Consider the following 19603-nt stretch of genomic DNA (forward strand, 5'->3'; position numbering starts at 1 on the left):
TACAGCCATATATATATATTTATATATAGATCTATATATCTATAAATATATATATATATATATATATATATATATATATATATATGGGAGCACCTGACAACGTCGACAGCTGAGAACGCCGACAAGGAGATCGCTGACACCAGAAGATCGAAGATTGAGAAGACCGACGGATGAAAACCCCAGCGCTGAGAAGACCGATGGATGAAAACCTCGACGCTGAGAAGACCGACGGATGAAAATCCCGACGCTGAGAAGACTAACATGGGAAAAGGCTGTGTAAGTATGCGGTAGTGACGGACGTTAGGGTGCGAGTAAGGTAAGTGTGCGATATTGATGGTGTCTAGGGATACGGGTGGGTTAAGTGAGTTAGGGTTAGGGCGCAGGTTAGGTAAGTGTGTGATAGTGATAGTCTTTGGGTTAGGGGCTGTTTAAGTGAGTTAGGGTTAGGGCGCGGGTTAGGTAAGTGTGCGATAGTGAAGGACCTTAGGGTTAGGGTTTGGGTTAAGGGTGTAGATAGTTGTGTATGTGAGGTTTAGTGTGCGTTTGTAAGGATTTTGGTGTGCTTGTGTTGTGTGTGTGCTTTTTGGACAGGGGATTTGTTTTGTTTGTTTATTGTCGGTATTGTGTCGGTATTATGGTGTGTCGGGCATGTGAGGTTTTGTGTTTGTGAACGTTCGGTTATGTGGTGTGTCTGATTTCGTTGTCAGTGTTGTGGTTTGTCGGTGTTGTCAGGTAGATCCATATATATATATATATATATATATATATATATATATATATATATATGTATGTGTTTATATAGAATGAGAATGGCATAAATCAGAGAAAAAAATGTACGAAGAAACGTATCAATCATTATGATATCATGATTTGCTAGATCATTTTATATATCTATATATATATATATATATATATATATATATATATATATATATATATGTGTGTCTATACATGGAATAAAATGGCAAACATGGAATAAAATGGCAATAGAAAGTGCATTAAAAGGAAAACAATACTTAAAGAAGAAAATAAAAAATACATGCTTTTCATGAATCATGATAAAAAATGAAGGTATCATCATCATCATCACTAAACCCCTTTTTTTCCATTTTCTACATGGGCCAGAGTGCCGAGTCAACTGTTGCCATCACTCTCCATGCAATGCCACTCTTCTACCTTCTTTGACACTCATGTCTGACTGTCACAGACCTTCTTGCACACAATCTCTCTACCTTTTTGCAGGATGCCTTGTTTCCCCTTGCCTTCTTTCGGTCTGTCCTACATCTTCTTCACCGGATTGTCCTCCACTCTTTTGCACCTGTCCAAACCACTGTACTTTGTTCTCTTTTACCTTTTCTGCAATTGGATCTAGTTTGTTTCTGATGTTATGTCCTCGTCTTTTCATTGTTTCTGCAGTGTGCATCCTACCTCTAAACTCAGGCACTTTATCGTCATCAAGTCTTGCTTCATCAACTTCTCTGCCTTTATTGCTCAGGATTCTGCACCATGCAGCAGTGCTAGTTGCACCACTGTATTGTACACCTTACTTTTCAGCCTCTTTGGCATTCTTCTGGTATAAACTGCCCTGACACTCTGTGGTATTTGGCTGAAGCCCCTTTGATTCTAGCTTTGACCTCATCATTCAGCCATCTGAGTTCAGTCAACTAAGATTCAATCAACTGATAATAAACCAATTTAGAGGTACTAAAGACATGCTTTGTGAAGGTATACTATTCTGTTCTCTCTTCATAAAAGATCTGTTCGCTTTATTTTTTTATAGTTTGACTATTTCTCTAGTTGTAGTATTCATTAGGTTGTAAATTGTAAAATGGATTTTGTAACTTACAATAAACATGTTAACTATTAAGTTTGTAATATTTTGTAAACAATTTAAACTATCACAGCAACCGCTCAAGTTACACACAAACTGTCAGCAGCATTTTGTTTATTGAACTGAGAACTTTTGAATGAGGCTATGTTTGAACTATTTAGGTACTGAGATATTTATTATAAAAAGAAATTAATGACAATATCATTATATAAACCACAATTAATATCATTTTACCTGTACTAGACAACAGTGAAATATCACTACATTTGTGTTTGTCATTGTGTAAGCTTTAAGGCAAAACCTTTTTAATACTTTGTATGTAGCATAGTTTTGAAATTATGAATACAAATATGAACAATATTTGACTCCTAGAGGCATCAGTAGGTTGTAACTGCAGAAACACCTTGAAGCATCACTCTGCTGTAATGAGTCAAAAGGAATGAGTTATCTGTGGACCAAATACATAAAACGTGTCTCAATCATTAAATAAAGATCTATCTAAACCCTTATCTAGCCTTTTTTCCCTCTGGAAAGATGACTTTATCTATTTTTGCTATGTTTTGCTAAGTTAGCTGCAACCAGAATCTGAAATTCTGAACAATTATCCTTATTCCTAATCTTTTAATTCTTTTGGCCAAGGGAAAATGTTTCATATTGCAAGTGAAGCAAAGGTTTTGAGATCTGAATAGCCTTAGAAAATAAACTATTCAAGACCTGCAGAATGAGCTACAAAAAGCTTAAGAGCTGCACAGTCCCAAAATGCATGAAGCTGGTTCCATCTTTCTCCAACGTCACACCTCCAACAAATAGCAGAGACCACTGAGAACATATGTTGAAGCCTTGCTAGTGTGTGGAAATAATTCTGAAGGTACTTCTTTACAAAATTTCTTTAAGTTTACATTTAATTGGTTGTATGCTTAGAAAAAATGAACCCTTTATAAAACCATGCTATGTTATCTCCACCTCTAATAACACAGACAAAGTAGCTTTACAACATCTGATTTTAGCTCCCTATTGTCTCTGTAAACTGTACTTATCAAAAGCCTCACTCTTGGATCCTTAATCTGCACTTATCTGTTTTATTTATTTATTTAAGTTTGATGACTAGGGAAGTCCACTGGGCCATAAAGATCCTGTTTCAGTGGAGTCATGGGGAGAAAAGGTCCAACATATTAAAGTTACATATTACATGTTGCAAAGGAAATATAAAGATTCATGCAGAACAATGTAAAAACATTTCAGGCATGTAATACATTATTTAATAAGCTCTAGTGAGTTAACATTTAAATACAAGGTACCTAGCCCATTACTGGTAGGTAAAACTGATCATATGCAGTCATTTTTGTCAAATAAGCACTTTGTAAGTCAACAGATAAACAAGTAGTTACTAGCCCTTTGCAGGTTATGTGGACCATTTTGCATAGAGAGAGTACAACAAGATAGTTATGGAAGTAAGGTACATTAGATAGCATGGAGAAAATCAGTCCCCAGCAGGGCTGAGATTCTTATGGAGCTGGGTAGAGAGAGAGAGTGATTGGAAAGGGGTTTATGTTGAATCATGGCATGGGCATTCCCATTTGGCTGATAGATGAGATAGTAGCTGGTATTTGAAATTGGTATGGTTAGGAAGGCTGTGAAGGTGGGGGTGGAGAAGGGGTGTTCCACTGTTTGACTACAGAGTAGGAGAGAAGTAGCCAGCCAGGAGGACGAGATGGTTTGTGGACCTGAAGGAGATTCTGGTTTGTGAATCTGAGTTGGAGTTTGGGTATATAGGGTTTTAAGGATGTAGCAAGAGATGGGCAATTAGCTGGTTTAAAGATAAGCTTGTGGGCAATGGTGAGTTGTAGGTAACTGAGATAGTTGGGGAGTTCAAGCCAACTGAGGGTGAGGAGGGAGTGGCAGTGGTGGAAAGAGTTTTTTGAATTGATTGCAAATTTGCAGATTTTGTGGTACCCAGATTCAAGTTTGGTTTGTAAGCCAGGAGATTTGTGAACAGAGGGGCACCATACATCAGGGAGATGAGCAAGAAAGTGGATGCTAGGGTCTGATGGGTAGAGGAGCTGAGGAAGCAGTTGTGTCTGTAGAGGAGGCCTATCTTCTGGTGTTTTTTTTTTTTTTGATTACAGAGTGGATGTGGGTGTCAGATTTTAGTTCATCAATGATGATTCCGAGTAGTTTGGTGGAAGAGATGATTTCAAGGGGGCTGTTGTTCTGGCTTTGTATGGTGAATGAGGTTTTATCAATAATGGAATATTTGATAGGGGAAAAGATCATTAGTTTGGTTTTAGTAGCATTTAGGGCTACATGGTTAGACTGCATCCAGGTTTTGGTTTTGGAGAAGGCTAACTGCATTTTTGCTAGGAGCTTAGAGGGTAAGAAGGCTGAGCAGATGATAGTCGAGTCATCTGCATATTGGATGACAGATGACTCTGGGATGGAGTGGTGAAAGTTGTTAATAAACAGGTTAAAGAGTGGAGGGCCAAGAACTGAAGCTTGAGGGATGCCTGTGGGTGTAGGTAGAAAGGAGGAGGTTGAAGTTTTCCATTGGACAGCTTGTTAGCAGTTGGACAGGTAGCTGGAAAACCAGGCTGTGGTGGAGGAAGAGAGATGTAGAATGAAGAGTCGGGATATGACTAGGGTGTGGGAGATGGTGTCAAAGGCTTTTGACAAATCTAGGAATAGCATAGATAGAAATCTGCCTGAGTCGCGTTCATTGTTGATGGTTTACAGAAAGGAAAGATGGGCAGTCATGGTGGAGTGGCCAGGGCGGAAGCCGTGTTGGGTAGGGAAGTGGAGATTGTTTTGGGTTAGGTGCATTATTAGTTGTACTTGGATGGTGTTCGCTAGAATTTCAGACAGAGGGGAAAGGATGACTATAGAGCTGAAGTTGGTGGTGTCAGTATAATTTCCACCTTTGTGGAGGGGATGATGTAAGCATGGTGCCAGATGGAAGGGACGTATGATACTTGCATGAATCTATTCATAAGTATAGAGATGGGGAAGCCGATGCTGTCTGCAGATAATTTGAGGAAGGTAGGAAGAAGATAGTCAGGTGCATTGCGGCAGGGTTTGAGTTTGAGGAGGAGTCTTTTTATAGTGCTTGTGGGAATGGGAGTAAGGCAGAGGGATGTGAAGAGAGTTAACTGATTGGACAGGAGGTTGTGGAGGGAGGGGTTTAGGTTGGAGCAGGGGGGGTGGGAAGGAGCTGGATATTTTGGCTATGCAGTCTATTAAGAATATGTTGAACTAGGAGGCAGTATCAAGGTCGGAGAGGGTGGGATTAGGACAGGGGCTTTCTTTATTACCGGGATGATGTTTTGATGACATGGAGTCACAGAATTTTTTGGAGTTAGTCGAGTGCAAAGATTGGAGTTTGGAGTAATGAGCTTTGCAATCTTTAATTATTAGCTTTTTTTGTGGCATTTCAGCATTGCTTAAATTCTTGGAGGAGTTTGTGTTTTTATGTTTTTTATACTGTTTCTGTTTTTGTCCCTTTGTTTCTTGGCAATTTTAGTTTCTTTTGATACCATGGGCAGGGATTGTTTTTGATGATTTTGGCTTTTGGGGTGGCTTGCTGGTTAAGGAGGGTCAGGAATGAATGGTCAAAGTAGGAGACAGCATCATCTAGTGGGAGAAGTTTTAGAGGGGACCAGTCAATGCACTTAAGGCATTCTGAGAAACTTTGGGGACTGAAAAACAAGAGGTTGTGGGTCTGAATGTAATGGTGCTGTTTTTGTAGAGGAGATGGGAGTTGGTCAGCGAAGGCAGGTAAGTGATCACTGAGAGGATCTGGTATTATTTCAGATTTGGTGATTAGCTTTGAATGTGTTGTTAGGATCCCGTCAATGATGATTTCTGATGTACCATCTTTATTTGGTCTATAGGTTTCATTATTTATGTGAAAGGAGAGCCAGGATAGGATGTTCTCAAGTGTTTTGATGTTATCACCAGGGGGAATATGGAGGGCAGTGATACATATGGATTTGTGGTTGTTTATTTTTAATAAGCCTATTGTTATTTCATTTTAGCAAAGGTTGGAATTGTATTGGTGTAGGGGGTTAGGGTATAAAAGGTTGGGGTAGATTATAGCTACTCCACCTCCTTTTTTGGGGGGGCTTGGTCATTGCAAATAATTTGGTAACCTGGTGGTCGGATTTTGTGATCTTTTATGTAGGATTTGATCCAAGTTTCAGAGATGGCAGTTATGTCAGGGTGGTTATGAGAGAGCCATGCATAGAGGTTAGGGATTTTGTTTCTAAGACTTTAAGTATTGAGTATAGTGAGGTGAATGGATTTAGGTTTTGTGGGCTTAGAGGAGGGTTTGAGAGGTGGGTCCAGGGTTGGGGTGGACGTCACCAGCAAGTGAGAGAGAGATTTGGTGGAGGAGTAGAGTGAGGTAGTGAGGTGGGGAAGTGTGGTAAGGTTTATGTGGGAGTAGTGATTTTTTTGAAAATACAATTTAAAGGTGAGTGTACGGGGAGGGGAGCGGAATAGTTTAGGTTTGAATAGATATGTAGTGTTGCAGCTGAAGAGTGCATGTGAGATGGATGAGTAAGAGGGGGAGTGAGGATGACTGTATGATGCAGTGGAGTGTGTAAGTGAGGTATGGTAAGGGTGGGGAAAGTGTGAGATAGGTCGGACAGGAGAAAGAGATTAGTAGGGCTAGTGAAGTAATTGTGAAAGTTGATGAGAAAAGCATTTTGGGAGGGGTTGGAGAGTAGGTGGAGAGTTTGAGATTTAATAGGTGAGTGGAGTTTGGCTGAGGCTAATTGTGATTAGATTGCAGTGAGGTGGGGAGGAGTTAGATGATGTATAAAAGTATAAATAACGGGGGCAGGTGCAATTTGTGGGCAGGGTAGGAGAGTGGAGTCAGCATGCAGGATGAACAGAGTGGGTAGAGCCATGAATGCGAGATGGTCCAGAAAACATAATCAATGACCTGAAGCTGGAATACAGCTACAGCCAGGGAGTAGGTTTTACAGTTTTAAACTTTCTTTTTAAATATGTTAAAGGTATACTCAGTTATCAGAGAAAATCTTGAGAATGTGGTGGTTATTCCACAGATTCTCTAATGTAGGGCAGAGAGAATTTTAAATAAATGTGTAATTAGTGAGGCTGGGTAAAAGTTTTAGTGCAGTTCTTTTTATCAATGGGTGTATGTTGCCACCTAGTGGTCAAAAGGAAGGCGGTACACTGAAAGTAAATGAGGTTCATCGAGACTTTAAAATTAAAATTAGAAGGTTAAATAGAAGCGGTCGGGGGGGGGTAGATTGTAAACCTTGAAGGGGGGTAATTGGCAAAGGACTGCGGTAGGCTGCTATCGCACACACCTAGGTAGAATGCTGCTCAAGTTTACATATTGGCTGCAGAATTATTTAATACAGCTACATACATTGATGTTTTTTTGTAGGAAGGAAACTAAACCACTGTTTAGGTAGCGTTGATTTAGTCTGGGAAGCAGGGCATCCAGGGATGTCTTCTCTTAGAAGGGAGGGCCTATTAAGTAATTGAGTAGAGAGAGCACCTTTGGGAGCAAGCAGGAAGCGAGATGAGCTGCCTTACCGCAGGACCAATTCAGTGGGTAGAGGATGCATTTAGCCCAGTTTTAAAAATGAAGTTGCACAATCTTCGGTTATGATATTTTGTCCAGCTGTAGAGAATTAATTTCCCTCCCTACCCCAGCACACCAATGTATTCCAGCCACAAGGCAATCCTGGGATCATACTTTACCTTTGCTGTGTCACACTCTAACTTGAGGCATCTTTTCTCATATTCCAAAAGATTATACTATTTTTACTTAGACCAGTTGTTCAAACACATCAATCTCTTAGCACCAGTCCTAACAAAAAGTTCAAGCAACAATACCTGATCCCGAGAATCTCTGCACGACCCAGTATTCTCCTCAAACTGTGCATGCATCAGTTAAGCATGTATGGAGGACTACAAGTGCCAACAACAAGACCACACAGAAGAACTTAAGTGTTCAGCATCTGGGTTTCTAACAGCAGGATAGTTAACTGCTTCCATATTGTATGAAACTGTGTTGACTGAAGTTGGCATACTTACTTGAATTGTACTATCACAAAGTAAATTAATGCACCCAGAATTCCAACTCCCCCAGTACATTGCAAGAATTACTTTGTCTCAGGCCAGACTTGGCAAACACTTTATTCAAAAGGCGCAAATTATTTTCTTTATGGAATATATGTAACATGCTAAGTCACTATCATGAAAAAACAAAAACAAATATAAGGCAAGGGGTAGCAAAAAGAAGTGTAATGACTGTGCCCTTTGATCTTAGTCTAACAATTTTCTCCATCTCTTACTATCCTGCTTCAGACTTGACAATATATTTTTCTAGTTCTTTCCTACAGAGGTAGATGCAAGGGCCTTTACAGACCTCTAAATACTTTATTGTCATTGCATTTGGTAAATATGGGCACTAAGTTCTAATTATTTATTTATTTTACATTTGTTTACTGGGAGAGTCTGACTGGATAGACTATCCATTTTCAGAGGATGCCCATGGAGAAAAGCTCTACTATGATTAAAAGTAGTATATAAATCAAAGATAAACATAGCAAGATAAACATAAGATATCCTGGAAAATAAGCTCAAGTTAGGACAGTACAAAACCACTGACCTACAACTTAAGGCAGTACAAACCCATTAGCATACCCATTGTAGCAGCTCGACATAAGAGTTCAACTTAATACAATAGCAAGGAAATTGTCAATATGGGCATAACAGCTCACGTAAATGCAACACAAAAAAACTGTCATATGAGAGTAACAGGAATACCATTTTATGAAGTGAAAAACAGAGACTACAATTTCATTAAAAGAAAAACAAAGAAGGGGGGTGCACTTAATGCAGTAAAAAATTGTCATATGCATGTAACATGAATAACATTTCATGAAAGGAAAAACAGAGAATAGCAGTGTGCTTATTACAGTAAAAACATTGTTAATGGCACAGTGGAATACATTTAGGTGTAGATAAGACTAGACTAGGCTAGGCTAGACTTATATGTGAAAACCAGAATAACAGTTAGAGAAATAGGGTTATACACAAGTATGGTGAATTATCTTTACATGTTTGTAAGACTAGACTGTGGTAGGCCAGTCTTTTCATGAAACTTGAAAAATAGTTATATAAATGGTGAAATTTCCAGGAGGCGATTAAATAAAGAAGAGAAAAAGGAAGGTGAAGGAAAGGAATAATAGAAGGAAAAAAAATACCTTGTGTGTTTGATGTATTGTAATATTGAGAATGATCTGAGGGAATACTAATTGACAATACCCACTGTCAATAGCTTGTTAATTGTATTAGATTGATTAACCTGGGTCAGAATGCGTACAAATCTATGACTACTTAGATGAGATTTGAGGGGGCGGAGCCTAGATGGCCAACTGGTAACAACTTTTTTCTTGAGCTCCACATCAGTTACTAAGAAACAGGGAAATTATTATTTAAAATTCTATTATTTGCTCTTTAAAGTTGTACAACCTGTTTTAGAACCCGTAATCTACTAGATCTTCAACTTTGGAACGTTTTCTTAAAGAATTTCATGTCAAAATTGATGATTATTTAGATGAACAGAGATGTGCAACTCAAAATCCTTACATTCTGACTCCTCACTAAAAAAAGAGATCCAATCTACATCTACCACTCTCCAGGAATTATCCTTAAAGATGGATAGATTTACTGACAACCTTGAAAACTTAAAGATAAACTGTCAATAACAAACTGATGTTTTGAAGGAGATCCTCCAGCAACAACAATCTAAAATTCTGGACATTGAAACTTCACTGAGTGATATGGATGGAAGACGTAAGGAAGATGAATCCCACTGTTAATTCATTTTGCAACAAAATAACTGGCTTATAAAGTAAATGATGTTGAAAACAGAGAAAGGAGAACAAATATTAGAATCTTTGGTCTCCCTGAAAAAAAAAACAGAAGGAAAAGATATCACCTCTTTTTTAAATTCCTGGTTACCTTATTTTTTTATACTTAAAAGAAGGTTTGTCCCATGGGATTGAAAGAGCACATAGAGCCATTTGGAAATCTATTCCTTCTTCTCCTAAGGCTTCCCCAAGATCCATAGTCATGAAGCTTCTATCCTTCTTAGACAAAGAACTTATACTCAAAACAGCTTGGAGAAAAAGTCCCTTATCATTCAAAGGAATAAGGTTTGATAATGATTACTCCACGAGAGTCTTGGAAATGAGGAAAAACATCAGAATGAAATGAGATCTTCCAATAATGTTGAAGAAGCTGTCTCTTTCATCAAAAATAAAAACATCATTACAATCCCAGAATGTATGGACTGGTCACCATCAACAACTTCTAAAAGATCATCGGAGAAAAATAATTGGACGGATGTAAAAAAGAAGAAGTTAAAGACTGGTTTTAAGAGTCCTGGACTTTCTTGTTCTCTCCCTCATTTATCTTATTAGTGAAATATATAACTTAAAATTAATATTACTTCTCTCTTAACTGGATATAATTGCTAAGAATGTTTAATATGTATAGTCAGTTAGGTTCTGCACAAACACACGCTTATCTCCTCTCTTGGACTTTAATTTCTTTCAACAAAGTTAAAATGTTTGTTGTCTATTTGTAAATCTGAAATGCTTACTGTCAGAGCTTGGTTCTGTGTATGTCTGACAAGGTGTGTGTTTGCTTGAGTACGATCAACATGTTTTATTGTAGTATATAGTTCAAACATGGTACAGACTTCTCTTCCCTTGTAAACTTTTTTTTTGTGTCAGCCTAGTGTTTCAGCATTCTAAACTGACAGTTTACTGATTCCCTTCATGAAAACTAGTCTCGAGCATTGCTTTGGAAAGGAGAAGCAGTTTCTTTCCCCTTAAATACACTTGCAGTTGTTTTATCCCCTAGGCTTCATTTGATATAGGTGAGGCTTGCTTTGATTGCAAACCGAGTGTTGTAATGAGTTTCCACATATTTTTTTTTTTTGGTGCTTCTTGGGACTGACATGCAGTATACATTGATTTGCCTGTCTTGTTGTTTCAACAATCAACAGTGTTTTTTAAATGATACATGATTTATTTAAGAGATGTTTTACTTGAAATTGTGCTGGGTTGGAGGTAATATTAGACAGCATTGAGTTAAACCTTTGTTTAACAATTGGTCTCCATAGAAACTAGGGCAGTGCTATGCTAATTAATGATGACCTCATTGCATAATTACCAAAAACTCTTCAAACATCCGAAAGAATAGCTAATCTAGATAAATAAACAGTTTGGTTTCCCATATCACCATCACTTGTAATCACATACACACTAGTACCTTATTTCCTTGCCCATAATTGGTGTTTTGTTCAGTTAATGAAAACATACGAGCGCATAGAATAGAATCTATTAATAAACAGTTGGTTTCTTACAATCACCACCACTTGCAAGTATTTGATTACTAATGGCAAACACATCTTCAGAATAGTAAACACCTTTTGCTATCACTTTTGCTCTAAGTTTGGTAACGGCAGCACATTTTCACTTTTGTTACCAATGGACATATTTAATAAAGTATTAATTACCAGCAGGTACAATGAAATGCTGTTAAAATCATGTTAGTTCATAAAAAATGACTTTGGAATAGCAAGACAGCAACATAGATTTACTGAGAAGAGCTTATCTGCTTAATGTGTTAGAAATGTAATGACAATTGCCTGGAGACATAATGTTAAAGCTGTCCCGTAGCATTAAAAGTGATTTTGAGGAAAAAAAAACATAAGCTCTTGACAGAAGAGGAATAAACTAAAACAGATGATATGATATTTTGTACTTTATAGAAATGCAGTAATTTTATATGAGCCAAGCCAAAACTGCAAAAAGTTCAAAGGCACCAAACCCTCCACCACAGTGAAAAAAAAAAATGGGTTTGTAGTCTCATAGTGAACAGTAACTGGTTAATTCCAATTCCTGGTTTTGGCAATATATCCATAGTTCACACATAGTCACACATTAATGTCTATAATTATAATGTTGTTTAGTTATTGGGGAACAGTAGAGTGAATGGCAAAGTTACTTTATAGTGAAGCGTCAATTAAAAAGCACTTTGTAGAGAGAGAGAGAGAGACAAACAATCTGAAATAGCTTTGCAGACCAGCTGACACATATAGAATGCTTCTCCGAGTAAAAAGCAGTTTTCTTTCCTTCAAATATACCTGCAATTGCTTAATTCACTAAGTTTCATCCCATATGGGTGAAACCTGTTTGAATGCAGACTGAGTAATGTGGCATGCTTCCCTTGTACATCTGCATTTGGTTTATCTGGAAAAAAAAAACGGTGATTTGTTAATTAATGTTGACATCACTGCATGGTCATTGGAAGCTCTCTAAACATCCGAACAGATAGAAAATGCTATTTGAACAGTTTTGGTTTCCCTTAATCATCACCATTTGCAATCGTACATACTAATTCCCTGTTCTTTTGCCCATATTTGTAGTATTGTAGTGTTGTATAGTCATTAGAAACAGTAGAGTGATATGGGAAATTATTATACAGGGAAGCACCATTTAAAAACACTTCATAGTAAGGGAAATTATTTAATTAAGTTAATTCTGTAGCATGAATTGGTCTTATTGACATAATTTGTAGCTAACTCTTTATTTTATAGTACACAATGACCTTTATGCTGATGTTAAGCTGAAGAGGCATATAGGAAAATAAATTCATTCAGTTGACATAAACTGTATGCTTTTCTGAGAAAGGCCCTCCCTGATAGTGAGGAAGCAAGTGAGATTTAGAAAGTACAATAGAATGTTACCTTGATTTATAATATAATTAAATCTTGAAAGTATGGAAAACTGCAACTAGCTATGCATCTAATTTATCAGCATTAATGAACTAATGACTACATAAAGTTTCTCACATTAGAGAGACCTATGACTAATTATTCTCTCTAAGTGATTCTTTATGTACTGATACTACCTTTTCTTAGCTGTTAACATATATTGACTAATAAGATCCTTATTAGACCAATAGTCAATTGGATTATACTAACATCATTTTACTTTTATAATAAAAATGGAGTGAACTATAAGTTTTTTTGGAAATAGTCACAATTTGACTTACAATATCTCTAGCTTAGAATTGCCTTTATAAAACTTTTCCTATTCATTGTCAGTCATGAACTATTACTTGCTTGGTGAAGAGTGCAATGCATTTAAGCGACTCTGAATTCATTAACATGCTAAAATTTATTATTGTCACTATAAATTGTTCTCAAGTGTTGATCTACTGTTTTACTGATTTATTCTAACTAATGCTGACATTGTTTATTTATCTATTAATTCTAATAGAAATGCTTACATAATCAAATGTTGTTTGAATACTTCTCTTCTGGCAAACCCTTCTGGCAAACCTTCTCATACATATCCACTGTTAAGCTATTCATTATTTGACTATGTAAGGATTCATACAGTAATGAGAATGTGTTCCTTTTCAATCAAACAATGTTTTTATTAGTGAAGTCTAAAATGTACTGATTATAATCAAAATTATATGTTACATCAGTATATTGTTCTCTCGTACCAATTAACTTATAGAATTTTCATAGAATACATATTCTGGAGCCTCAAGTTGGGCAATTGTGTTCAAATCTTTGGAATGATGCTTAATCTGACTGGATAGCTTTGTTCTGTCAGAATAGGAATGGTTTTCATTCCATGTCAGTTAAAGGATTTACTGAAGTTTAATCAAAATTTTTTTAAAAATTCCTTTTTCAGGCCTCAAGCTAATTTTAAATTATATTTTTTTTAATCGGAATTAGCAATCTGTCATCAAAATATAACTTTTCAAGAAGGATGCACAAGATTTAAATATTAGAAATGCTTGCTACTATATTATTCTAACATTCTTAACCTTTGAGTAAATAAGATGGATTTGACCTTTCTTTCTCTAAATATTAATGGCTTAAATAACACAATGAAAAGGTTTAATTTACTACAATACTTGAAATTAAATAAAGCACAAGTCATTTTTTTACAAGAAACACACTTCAAAACAAATGATAGCTTTATTTGGAATCCAAATGAATGCTTAAAACTATCCAATTCTTCACACATTAAAAAATTAGAGGAGTCTTAACACTGTGGAAAAAAACATTATCTCTCCTCAAATTATTTACAATTATGAAGGTAAGGAGGGTCTTCTTTCAATTATAATAATAAAATTTAGTAACAAAATTTGGACATTAGTTAATGCTTATTGGTTTCCTGGAATTGGAGTAAAAACAATAAAAAACACTTGGAACTTATCATTAAAAATGCAAAGGGTAGTCTGATTCTAGGAGGAGACTTTAACTGTTTACTTAATGATTCAGAAACCTCTAACAAAAGACCTTTTTGCATTACCTCTATAGGGAAATATTTAAAAAAATGGACAGATAACTTACAGCTATATGATTTATTTTATCTCAAAAATGATAACTCACTAGAATTCTCTCACTGTGATTTTAGACATAAGACTCAGACTCAAATTGATACAATTTTTATATCCCAAGATCTAAAAACAAAAATATCATACTTTAGAATAATCCCGTGCCCTATGCCTGTTCATAATGCACTCATTTTTAATCTTCAAACAGATTTTAAGAAATTGTCTTTCACTAAAAGAATTCCAGCCTATATTACTAAATTAAAACAGTTTAAATCTATTTTTTTTTCCTAGATACAAACCGAACCAGTAAGGTAAATGTAGCAATCCTCTGGGATTCCTTGAAAGCTTATTTATATGGCAAAACTATTACAAGGTTTAATAATAAAACAAAGGAATGGAAGTCTGAATTATCAAACATACAAAAACAAATTGTATTAATTAACAATGATAATACAAGAATTTTCTCAAATAAGAAAAAGGAAATTGAATCTTTAAATAAAAAATATAATGACATTCTAACTCACAAAACTAATTTGGTCCTAGAAAACTTAAAATTAAATTCTTTCTCTGTGTCTCCAAAATATATGCACAACCTAGCATTGACAGTAAAAAGGCATTCCATTGAAAATAATATTGTGAGTGTGGTTCATGAAGGGAGGAATAATAAAATCGTTGCTGATAGAAGTGACATTTTAGATGCCTTTAAATATCACTTCTCAGAATAGTACAAAAACAATGATTTTCAACTTAGAATTTCAGACCATGGCCTGTACTTTTCTAAATTAAAAAAACTATCAGAAAATTTAATTAATGATATTCAGAAACAAATTTCCCTAAAGGAAATTAATGAAACAATTAAAGAAATCAAAAATAACAAATCACCAAGCATAGATGGTATTATTAATGAAATAAATAAGTTTCTACCACCCTCTGCTATTTCAGTCTTACATAAGGCTCTGAATGAATCATATTTACAAGGTATAATTCTACCTTCATGGAGATATTCATTAATTACCCCTATACTAAAAGAAAATAAGGATTCTCATCTGTGCAGTTCATACAGGCCAATTTCTCTGATTAATAATGTTGTTGTTGTCTTTCGGCTTTTCCCGGTTAGGGGTCGCCACAGCAGAACTCCAGTCCACTAATGATTGGCAGTAGATTTTGATGAACGCCGAGGTGCCAGCTCAACGTTCAACCTTCAACGAAGTGACACCCATTTAAGCATGTCTTTCAAATGTCCACCCAACCATGGGGATGACATGCAGACTCCACACAGAAGGCACTCCCTGCACTTCAGCTGAGAATCGAATGGGAGAACCTCTTGCTGTGAGGCAACAATGCTACCACTGCACCACCGTGGAATGATTATAAAATTTTAATGTCTATTTTAGTTAACAGATTTAAGAAATCACTACTACATCTCATCACTGAAGATCAAATGGGATTTATTTATAATAGACATACTCAAGACAACATTCAAATAATCCTAACCACCATAGAAATCTTAAATAGAGATAATCAAGAAGCTCTTATAATCCTCTCGATATTGAAAAAGCCTTTGACTCATTAAATTGGAATTTTTGTTTTAAAATTCTTGAATCATATAAGTTCCCTATCCAATTCATTACTTTTATAAAAAAAATATTTATAATAATAATTTAGCCTATGTAAAATTAGGACCATTTATGTCTGAATCTATTGAAATTACTAAAGGTACCAAACAAGGATGTCCAATGTCCCCAATTTTATTTGCATTAGCAATATAACCTTTTTCTTTGGCAATCCATTCTAATTCCAAAATTAAAGGCTTTAATATATATAATCAATTTCACTCTAAGATAATGCTATTTGCAGATGACATCTTACTTACTTTAATAAACTCAGAAGAATCCTTACAAGAATTAGATTTATTAGTTAAAAATGTTTACTGTATCTCAGGATTAAAAATTAGCAGTTCTAAATCTAACCACATACTATTAAATAAAAACAAAACTCAATGATAGCACTAACTCGACTTTAAATGAAATAATTGGGAAACAGAGCTCTTCTTTAAAATATCTAGGGATTGTACTATGTGAAAATATTGATTTAACTTTAAATATGATCTATAACAACATTGTGAACATATTACAAATTCTTACAGAGAAATGGAATACATTACATTTGCATTTTGAAGATAGGCTACAATTAATTTAAATGATTCTGTTACCAAAAATAAATTACACTGCTTTATCTATTCCTATATTACCCAGTAAAAGTATTTTAAGAGAAATAAATAAAATTCTCTTAAAATATTTATGGTATCCAAAAAAAATAGAATAGCTTTATCAAATCATATTAGACCATGAGAGCTTGCAGAAATAAATTTTCCAGATTTAGAATCCTATATTAAAGCTTCTAATCTCAAAACAATTTTAAATTGGATTGATCCAAAATTTTCTTCAGCTTGGAAATCCCTACAAGCAACTATTATCCTAAATGAAACTAAATTAATAAACAAATTTACAACTAAATTATCTCAGTAGCAAACTTTGGTATGCACTTTGTGTCAGTATATAATATAATATTATTAAACCCACAAATCTAAATTATATAAACTATATTTACAATACTTTTTGAAGTTTTGTTAACAACAATATTGATATTAAACTTTGGATACAGTTACTATTCCCCTTTAAAATTACAAAATACTTTTTAATAATATCAGCGCAGATACTCTTGGTAATTGGTAAGCGAAAAAAAATTACATGCTGGTATCATCGCACAATGAATTTAGTTACCCTGGATGCACAAACTTTAATTAAAACATTTAATTTATCAAAATCAGATTGGTTAGCTCTCAACAGCTTACTTCCATTTACTCAAGATCTATGCAGAACAATAGAGAACTCCTCCTGTAAATCCTCACCCAAATTTATATTCTTATACATGAAATACTACATGGAGAATTTAACTGGAAAATTTTAATTTCAAAACTTTACAAAATCATTATTAACTATAAAACTACTCCTAATCAGAAATTTTTGGATTTTATCACTAAAGATTATATATTGTCCCTAACCTCTGAGAATAAAACTAATCTTTTACATTCCATTTAATTAACTTCTAATTTACCAGTTTGGAAGATTTTTTCCTGTAAATTCTTGCATAGAGCTTTCTATACTCCTAGTAAAATTGCTAAATTTTATCTTTCTAAGGAGGTAACATGTTGGAGATGCTCTCTAAAATGCAAGGCCGATTGGTCTCATATTTTTTATGAATGTTCTCTCATTAAGAAATTTTGGGAAGATATTGGTAATTTCCTTCAAGCTATCATTACTGATTCCTTTATAATATCAAAATCCTTAATCCTTAATCTTTATTTTTTTAATGTAAATTAATCTATTACAATGAATAACAAACATAAACATCTTATAGGTATGGAAGGGAATAATCAGTTGATAAGGAGAGGATTTATCGTGAGTTAGCAAAATGTACTCACACAACAAAAGTCAAGATCAAGCCACAGATCAAGATACTTCATTTAGAATTAGGTGCAATGCCTTATGGGCAAACATTAGACTTTCCAAAATAGGTGAGTCCAAGCTAGACTTGACTGGGTAGCAAAATGCTTTGCATTTGTTTTTGTAAAATTAAACCTTAGTTGTTGTTTTCTCAGTGAATGAGAGGTTGGATCAAGGAAGGTTTTCAACTAGCAGAATTATGATTGTTATTACAGAATTCTCAGACATGGTGAAAGATCAGTCATTTGCAAACAGCAATGCATGTAATTTGGGTTGATTGGTTGTTTAGTTGGTTAGGTACACTTAGTATTATACAGTTACAGCCGGTAAATTTTGAACTTGGAGTACTAAATAACTCCAGGCATAACGAAGCTAGATTTACAAAGGCATGTTCTACTTCAGCCCTGGCACTACAGTGCAAGATTATTGAGCATTACATGTGGGTAATTCAGTAAGTAATAAGCCGTTGACACAATATCAGTAACCCTTGTCAGCTCAAGGAACAAGGTCCATTTCTATCTTTCTTGGTCCATGTTATAATACATAATATCTGTAAATTATGGAAAGGCATGGATAATGTTATGGTATGGTCTAAATTCACAATGCGCATCAAAGAAAAGGCTGTGCTTGAATCTGTCTTTTTAGTGCCGCTGCAGCTGATTTCTAATAACGGACTGAGAAAATCAGGAAAAAGTGGATTACAGCAAGATATGGAACATAATCTTTGTCTAATGCATTTGGAAAGACTACCTCTGATTGCTAAGGTGAACTGCTGATATAGATTGCCAGCACTCATGGGGGTTGGGCTAAGGTATCAAGGAAGGAAGGAGGGACTGCGTGTCAAGTATGCAAATGTAAAGTAAAACCATATGGCTTGCAAGACATAACACTATGTAGGAAGAGTTACAGTGGCAGAGAGTTAGGTAAAAGGACTTCAGTGGACAAGAGGTAGTATTCCAGTAGCTTATAACTTACTGCCTTGGCTAGCTGTGTGTGCCATATAAACACATCAGCATAAACAACTGCATCCAAAAGTGGTTTTGTCCTGTTGAAACCATAAAATGTAATGGTTTTGGTATTAACGAGGATCTCATTTTGACTTTTCTGTTGTTTAGGTTGCTCAATACTTGGAAATGCCCCGACAATAAATGGTGCACTGCTGAGCTGTCTTACGATGGAAGATCAGGAACTTATCCTATAGCAACAGTACAGTTTGATGACCCCTGTGTCTGGGAAGTTACACGACTTCGCGACTACACTCCTTAATGCATGCACAGAAATTTTCCTGTACTTCGGGTGGTGGGAAGAACTTAAATCTTGCAGTTACTTTGTTTCAGAATCATAAAATCCTGTAGAATACAACAGAAAACTAAAGTAAGAGTTATATTTTTTTCTGACAGACTGCATAACATATACAATAAACATCAAATGTTGTTTTATTGTGGATGTTTTCTACTATTCTATAACTGATGTTCATTTGAAAAAAATAAAGATTACCTTTGTGCAGTCAGTTTTGTTGTAAGTTATTTTCTAATTCAATGATAGGATCATTTTGTAAAATCTTGTAAAAATTTTATATTATTAGGGATTATATAATCTCTGTCAGTGATACGCTGAAATAGCAGCATGTGCCCAGCTGTTCTGCAGTACTGGTAAATGCAAAAACACCCATGCATCTCCCAGAAGTCTGATATACATTTCCAGTGCATGTTAAGCAGTGCATCTCACTATCCTTTAAACATAACCTTTACGACTGGATGAGTAGGGTTATAGGGTCAGGGGTTAATAGTTAGCTATTGGTCTGATGGAGCATTTGCAACCCGGGCACAACATCCCAAATGGTAAGTATCCTTTG

General features: G+C 35.3%; 1 protein-coding gene across 1 annotated transcript in view; it reads left to right on the forward strand.

Annotated features, from left to right (window-relative positions):
• The window catches only part of LOC122797775, a 349627-nt gene extending 330381 nt beyond the window's left edge, over window positions 1-19246 (forward strand). The window contains exon 6 of the mRNA XM_044066297.1: window positions 18864-19246. Within this exon, the coding sequence (XP_043922232.1) occupies window positions 18864-19014 (151 nt within the window). The 3' untranslated portion in view covers window positions 19015-19246. The remainder of the gene's footprint in view (window positions 1-18863) is intronic.
• Window positions 19247-19603: the final 357 nt, after the last annotated feature.

The sequence above is a fragment of the Protopterus annectens genome, chromosome 3.part1 (assembly GCF_019279795.1).
Source record: "Protopterus annectens isolate FY-2018-M chromosome 3.part1, PAN1.0, whole genome shotgun sequence".
NCBI classification, from domain to species: domain Eukaryota; kingdom Metazoa; phylum Chordata; order Ceratodontiformes; family Protopteridae; genus Protopterus; species Protopterus annectens.